The sequence below is a fragment of the Cicer arietinum genome, chromosome 8 (genome assembly GCF_000331145.2).
Source record: "Cicer arietinum cultivar CDC Frontier isolate Library 1 chromosome 8, Cicar.CDCFrontier_v2.0, whole genome shotgun sequence".
Taxonomy (NCBI): domain Eukaryota; kingdom Viridiplantae; phylum Streptophyta; class Magnoliopsida; order Fabales; family Fabaceae; genus Cicer; species Cicer arietinum.
The window spans coordinates 3720705-3728629 of NC_021167.2; the positions used below are offsets into that span (position 1 = coordinate 3720705).

At 33.5% G+C, this 7925-nt stretch overlaps 2 protein-coding genes across 4 annotated transcripts in view; both read left to right on the plus strand.

Moving 5' to 3' along the window:
* Positions 1–676, plus strand: part of LOC101500174 (ribonuclease III domain-containing protein RNC1, chloroplastic) — a 5282-nt gene extending 4606 nt beyond the window's left edge. For both annotated transcript variants that reach the window (XM_004511806.4, XM_027337538.2), the window contains one exon: positions 120–676. In XM_004511806.4, the coding sequence (XP_004511863.1) occupies positions 120–437 (318 nt within the window). In that variant the 3' untranslated portion in view covers positions 438–676. The remainder of the gene's footprint in view (positions 1–119) is intronic.
* A 1076-nt stretch (positions 677–1752) lies between these two features.
* On the plus strand, positions 1753–6526 carry LOC101500493 (uncharacterized). 2 transcript variants are annotated; one of them, XM_004511807.4, is made up of 9 exons: positions 1754–2160; positions 2474–2618; positions 3173–3341; positions 3527–3782; positions 4047–4135; positions 4442–4624; positions 4723–4808; positions 4891–4975; positions 5726–6526. In XM_004511807.4, exons 1-9 carry the CDS (start codon positions 1959–1961, stop codon positions 5858–5860), a joined length of 1350 nt encoding a protein of 449 aa, XP_004511864.1. In that variant the 5' UTR covers positions 1754–1958; the 3' UTR covers positions 5861–6526. The 2 variants fall into 2 exon arrangements, with proteins under 2 accessions (XP_073220752.1, XP_004511864.1); XM_073364651.1 differs by lacking the exon at positions 4442–4624 and having other exon boundaries at positions 1753–2160.
* Positions 6527–7925: the final 1399 nt, after the last annotated feature.

Here is a 7925-nt window from a genome sequence, read left to right on the forward strand (position 1 = left end):
GAAAGAGGACAGACAATTTTATTCTTATTTACTATTCAACTTCTATTTATTATATATACATATATATTTTTCTTCTTCATTGAATACTTTATGAATTATGATGTTTTTATTTTCTTAAGGATTTGGTGATGGCTGAAAGATTGTTGATGAAGCATTTAGATGCTCCTGGGTTGTGGCTACAAGAGAAACATCGTCGCACTCTTATGAACAAACACTGTGGAAGATATTTGAGGGCCAAACATCTCCACGGCTTTATTATATATGATGATAAGGTTCAAGACGCCTATGAGCGCAACCGGAGACGTAGAAATCCAGCCACAACAGCTGTTAATCAAGCTATTCACGGGCTCTCATATCTTGTTTATGGAAAACGTGACGTGAGACGACTGATGTTTGAGTTTTTTGACTTTGAGCAGATTCAGCCTAAAGAGGTCTAAATATGAGACAATTATGACATCGCAATAGAAGTACTTTCAGTTTGTTTTTCAACTTTTTTTCTTCTTTTACATATCATGATTTGATCCACCTAGTTTTAGGTTATATACAAATTCTTCTTTGGAAGTTGCTCTTGTATATATTGATTGTATTTTATATTTTGGTATTGGGTGCCTTAGAAGATACGTATGTGACTTGTTCGATTTGACTTAAATCATGGAGCAAAACATTGATGACTTAAGATTTTAATTTAACTTGAAATTTATCACGATAAATGATTGGAGAATTTAATTTAACTTGAGATTTTTCGCGATAAATGAGAAAACTAAGTATTGCAGAAATACCTACCAATTTTTGGCCGACAAGCAATACTATATGTTTTGGTTGAAAAGGTTGCATTTATTGCGAGGAACCTAGCCATGCTTAGATGTTTGAGGTCCATTGGCAAAAAAGGGTTTCTCGTTGAATCAAATTGTATCAATGAATACGATAATTTAGGGTTTGTTATAAATTATTTGATGAAATGTGAGCTTTTGTCATTGATTCAAACGAAGGCGAAAAGAAGAAGGAAAAGACTGGGTTAGAGAGAAACTAGAGTAGGAATTTTCTATCTTTGTTTTTCGGTAGTGTTCACTTGCTATTGTAGTGAGTAATCATTGGTTGCTTCTTTTGAATGTCGAATTGGTCCTTCTGTCTTAATAAATGTAATAATTAAAAAAAAAATAAAGACATCATCTTATAAAATTATTTAGTAGATTATTTATTTATTTTTAATACAAAGTATAATAATGTTTTATAATTTTGTATATATTAATCAATAGAAAATTAGAAATGGCATTTATTTTTAAGATATTTTTTTTTTTTATCAAAATAGTATTCATTATAATATTCAGAAAATATGATATTCAATTTAATGATATAAATATTTTTCGATTGAATTAGACCTTTAAAATAAAATTAAATAACTTTATTTTAATTTATTTGTAACTAAAGTTAATTTTATCAAATCCGTTGTTAAAATCAATTTTCATCGTAAGAGAATCAAACATAATTTGAACTTTATGTATATGCTAAAAAAAATTAAACTAAAACAATAAAAAAAAAATGTCGGCAACACTTTTTAATTTATATTTTTCAATGTGTTCTATTTATTGATTAAAATTTTCATAAATTTAATAAAACTTGTGTGTTTTTTAATTGATTAAAGATATAAAATATATATTAATAATGTGTCGATAATATTTATTTATTTATTAAAGTATTGCTGATATTATTCAAAACAACAATATCATTGTATATACATACTGAAGTTACTAATTCCATGAAACAGATTTAAATCCATTACCGAAAGAAGCTACTGATTGAACTAACCCCATAGACCATAAACAAACTGAACCTTCTCTTCATGTACTCTCATTTATCACCACGAATCACGATCTAGGGTTTACCTTTGGATCATAACGGAATGTAATTACATTACATTCTCTCTTCGCGCGTTTTCAAATCAAAACTATATAAAGCCAATGGGAGTTGTTATTGAGAGCTCCGTTTGGGAACTGAATCCGTCAATATTCATCTTCCTCTTCGTTTGTTGCTGCTTCTCGTTCTTTCTTTATCCTCATTCTTCTAACCTCAACAGAACCTCTACAATCTTCGACCATGGCATCTCTTCATCTTTTCTTCGTTTTCAACGGAACTTCCTTTTCCTCTATTCTCTTGCTTCAGGTTCGTTTTCTTCTTTAGTTTTACACTGTTAGGTTTCCTAGAAAATGTGATAGATCCGCTTTCGAAAATTTGAATTCCTTTTGATTTAAGTAGGTAGAATCTCTGCATAATTTTGATATTTGTTAATTGCTTTCTTAATTTTTGTAATGAGATTTTATTTATATATTGTTATTTCTAATTCGTTATGTTTTGGAAACTGAATGTCGAATTCGATTTTGTTTATAATGATTAGTTATTACTCAATTAAGCTTTAGATTGGAGGTGTGAAATTATGAATGATGATTTCATTTGTCCCTATTTTTCGTCTTCTCAGTCGTGGAAGGTCTATGGTCAGTGTTCGGGGAGTTTGAGTTAGCTTCCTATGGATTTGGCAGAGAGAAGATGATCAAGTCTCTAAGTTACGGATATACAACTGCTCTATTTGCTGCTCCTTTCCTTGGCATGCTTTCAGATTTGATGTGAGTATCTTGTTTCACTTGCTATTACGACTAGATCACTTGAAAAACCTCATTATGTTTTTGTGATTCAACATTTGTAAATATATGCAAATTTTGTTGCTGTAAGTATGATTTTCTGTGTTGTAGTAATGTATCAGCCAAACTTATTGTATGAAATCCCTTCCATGTGGAACTATTTTATTTTATGTTTATTTTAGTGGATATTTGAGATGATATTAAGAGTACTTTTTATTATGCAAATGCAACCTTCCATGATCTGTGCATTTCCAAATTTTAAGGATGATCTTATCATAAATCTTGTAACCTATATATTTTGCAATGCCAGTCTCATTTTCCAGTGTATGATTACTTTTAACTGATTCTATTGAATTGGTCAAGCATCCTTTTAAATGTGATTTGAACTTGAAGCAGAGTTAGCTATCATTGATGTAAAACATCTTCATTATTCCAGAAGTACACCCTCAACAATGCACAATCAAGACATGCATTTTCTAAAAGAAGTTTTAGATGTTCTGGTACATGTTAAACTAACTTATTACTTCTTATTTTAATAGAGGTCACAAGAAAGTTTGTTTGATCTTTTGCATCCTACACTTCTTTGCCGGTGTATGGAGTAAGATTATGCAGCAACCAAGCATTTTCGTGACTAGCATATGTCTCTCTATGGCAAATACAATATTCTCATTCAGTTTTGAGTCTTGGATGGTCACTCAACACGAGAAGGTAATTAGTAATTTTCTTCTGTTATCTTCACTAGGAGCTTAATTCTTCCTGACTGAATGACTTGATTCAGATGTTTTTTCTTTTCCCCTTTATAGGGAAAGTATTTAGCCGCCAAGGATATAGCATAGAGATGCTTAAAATATCTATAATTTAATGTCAATCTTGTTTTGTGTATTTGTCTGCAGCAAGGACACAGGCTTGATTCACTTAAGGACACATATTGGTTAATGACTTTTTTTGAATCTGCATGTTTTATTGCCAGCCAAATGTTTGCAAATTGGCTGATTGGTAATAACATGCAAAAAAACACTGCTCCTTCCTCTGCAATCATCTTCTTAGCAATCATATGCTTCATTTTTCTCACCAGAGGATGGACAGAAACTTCAGGAACAACATCTTTGAAGGAGTATAGTCTGTCCTTCTATGCATATATTTTTGGTGGTAAGCTCACATGGTTTTTGCAGTCTTGTTTACTCTTTATTCTCTTACAATAAACAGTTCATGATTTTATTTATTTTTAAAAAGATACACTACAGTCACTATTTCAGTACCTAGCAACATTCTGGAATTACAAAGAAGTTAGTCTGTTTGATTTATGTCGCTAGATGTAGAAACCGTTGGCACTAGAGAAATGCATGATTCAAATCAATGTAATGAAAATCGAAAAGTTTAAGTGACATTCTGATTATAATTTGTAATCCACAGATAAAAGGATATGGCTGTTGGCATGGGCACAAACTTCCCTTCATTTCTCCATAGGAATTTTTTGGCTGCTTTGGGCACCTACGGTGGTGGTATGATATCAAAATTTTAGAACACAGCTAATGATATATAGTGACATCAATTTACATGGAAAGTATTTAAAACTATGAACAAATTGCATTAACTGAATGTTTTACTAGCTTACTTTAAGCTCTTTGTATCAATGAACCTAGAAATGGACTTAATTTCACAAGTTTAGTAGGGATTATGCTGTTCAGTTCATTATTTTAGGAAGATGTGTCCATGATTGAATCTCTTTGAAATGAGGCTTCATGTTATCAAACCTGTTATATTTTCAGTCTAAGTATGTATCTATTTATTCTAAATACATATTTTAGGCTGACGGCCGAGAAGTGCAATTAGGATTGATATATCCATGCCTTTTGGGCTCAAGGATGCTAGGAAGCACTGTGTTTCCTTGTCTTACTAGTGGACCATCATCACTAAGAATTGAGGACTGCCTAGTATTTGCATACATCACACTGGCTATTCTCTTGTCGATTGTGGCCTATGACTATCAGGTGCAATTATTGTTGTCTTTAACAAGTCTCAAGTATACTTTGGTCAGATTTTCAATCTTGAAGCCTATATTTGGCTCTCATAAATTTTTCATGTGCAGGAAATTGGAGTTCTGGTGACACTTTTTAGCTTGTTTCATGCTTGTGTTGGCTTCATTTTACCATCACTTGCTAGATTGAGGACCATGTAATCTCAATAACAAGAGTTATACTTATCCGTTTGATCAATAATGGATTGGATTTCATATTTTTAATTTCTTTGTTTGCAGGTATGTACCTAATGAATTGCGTGGAGGGATGATGGGCCTCTCTCTTGCCCCTGCAAATGCTGCAATTCTGCTTTCTGTGGTGCAAGTGTGTATTTATGCATAAAATTTTCTTTAATTGTAGGAAGCATATAATTTATCCATTAGGTATTATCAACATGAGTTGACATGACTCACATTAGCCATATGTTGAAAAATGATTTTTTGAGGTTTTGAAGTTAGTATGCCACAATCGTGGAGGGTGGGTGGCATAAGAATTTGCTACTCAAGAGTGCCCCTATTTAAATTCTTCTGTGGTTGTTATTTAAAGTAGTAACAAGTCCTGTTTTAAGTTATTGTGCCAGTGTGACTCATGAAATGATTAATCAAGCTGGCTGCCACTGCTTTGGAAATAGGCATAACTTTTTTAGTATTGATTGAACTTGATTGCTCCGAAAACTTGTCCCTGAAGTTTACTAGCAACACTGGGTGATAGTGCATGCTCATATGGCTCACAGAAGGGTTTAATCCACGGAATGATATTGTAGGTGTAATATACCTTCGAGGGATTTGCTCCGGTACCCACAAGGGTTATGTTCCCAAGATACTTAGCATTTATTACATTATGTTTGACAAATTTCATTAAATATATTCAACAAGCAAATTGACAATTTACCTTTGCTACCCTTGGAAAAAAAATTGGCACAAGAGTAGCCCGCCTCTTTTGAATGTTTGTTTGCAATATACTCAATGCATCAACTTATGTCAAAATGATTGTGAAAAAAAAAATGTATGTCTCAACCATTTCGTGTGCATATTTTGTATCATGTAAATATTAACTACCTTGCTACTGTTGCAGGGTGGCTATTATCGGAATATTGGAAATGCAGCTTTAATGGTGTTTGGCGTGTTTGGTTTGTTGCTAGCAGCTGGTTGCATGCATGCTCTGAAGCAATGTGGAAAGCAACCGTACAACAACTGGCATAAACAGTGAATATATATCACTATTACAGGATTTGGTTGTGGTGGATGTCAGTTTCTTTCATTGTACGCTCTGAGGAGTAAAAACATTAGTAAATTAGTTGTTGTCAATGCAGGCAAGAGGAAATAAATGTCAGAGAAACACAACATCAACTACTAGTGAATACTGAATTGAACTGGGATTGGGGTACCTTCTGTAAGGACAACGAGAGGCTGAACATCGAAACTTCAAAGTTTAATTCATTCTTTAAATTCAGTCCGTGATACCTAGCTCTCTTCTAATTCGAGTATGTCTGCCATTTCAAGTTGTGGAGGACTAACGGGTTTATGATTCTGCCTATATATTGTAGCATGCATGCATAGCTGCTTGTGTTTGTTATGGAGGGTATAATCACCTGCGCAAGCATCTGAAGCTGCTATCAGAATCTGTAATTGGAGGGACATGCCAGTTTCCCCAGAAGTGCACCTGAAGATCATAAGGTGAAAATTGAATTTTATTGTTTAGGTTTTGTTAGTGTTAGTAATTTGTTATGGACTTGTTAGTTTTGCGGACCCTAGTTTGTTAATATAACCCATATCACCTGACTAATCTTAACATGCTAACAAATTATGAGCAAAATAAGGTTTTATGAATCCATGATGATAACACTTGCAACGGTGGTAATGCCATTTTTATTAATGTGGGGGACACAAGGTAGCAAGTAGGTATGGTTATTCTTCTGTTTACGGCTTCTATTTACCCTTATATTTTTTTGCTTGTTTTGATATGCAAAAATAAAAAGTAGAGATTAAAGACCTACGTATAGTAAACACAAGGTGTACACTTGGATAGCAATTGCACTTGCCAAATCGGTTTCAATTTCACACAAAGTTAGGGAGTAATATTTATTAATTCTTGTTGTGAGATATCAGTTACTACGTGTACTTCTTCTTTTGTATTGTACTACATTAGCAAGTTTAGTTAGTTGTATTGTACTCTGCACTAGTTAGTTGTAGCTCTGTACTTACAGTGACAACTATCACTTACTCACTGGTTAACTTAGGTATCTTGCTCAGCAAGTCCGAGTTAATTAGTGACTCAGCCTAAATCAAACATCAGAATATTTTACTCAATGCATGAAAGACTTTTTTATCTACTTTCTAAATCAAACATGGTATCGAGAGCCTTCTGATACCTATAACCTATTCAATTCCCCCACCAACTTCCTCTCCTCCTTCTCCGGTGCATTTGATGCCATTAAACACCTTTTTGTCATCGTCCTCTACTTTGAATGTTTCTTTTACCTATTTGCAATACAAGATTTCAGTGAAGCATGAATTTTTTTTTTCTCATCTAGAGGCAACAGGTTGAACCTACATCAAAGTGCACAGTCTTCATCATTTCCTCAACTCTCCGTCAATTTCTCACCACTATCTCTCTAAAGATGAATGTGACAGAGATCGCGTTAATCCAGCGCATCTGGATTGGGAAGCATAGGATCTGATGCTTCATTCCTGGCTTCAATCAACACTTTCAAATGCAATTCCTTCTAAAGTCTTTGGATATTTTCACTCATTCGAAGTCTGGGATCGGATCCACTGACACTTTCATCATCTCACGTGAACACATTCATCATCTTCGCTCTGAGCTTCATAATGCTTATAATCATACTGTTTCTATTTTCATTATGCATGTCAAAAGTCTTGTTGTTTCTCTTGTTGCTGTTGGTGGTTCAATTTTCATGCGAGAGCATGTTGACATTCTTCTAAGGCCATCCTCAGGGAGATCTTCATAGGAAACAGTCAAGGTCTTGACTAGATCTTAATAGGAAACAGTCAAGGTTTATGCATTCACACTTCTGGTTTTTCTACACTTCTCTCTTCTAATAATCCTCATTAATCATTATCCCTTCCATCTTCACAATTTATTACAGGTTGCACAAATAACCAAAAATTTCATTCATGTTTCTAAGTTGACTAAAGATAATTTAATTTACTTTGAATTTCACCCTAACCATTGTGTTATCAAATCTCAGGATTCACATAGAGTTCTGTTTCATTTATCTCTTGGCTCTGATGGTCTATACTTGTTCCCTACA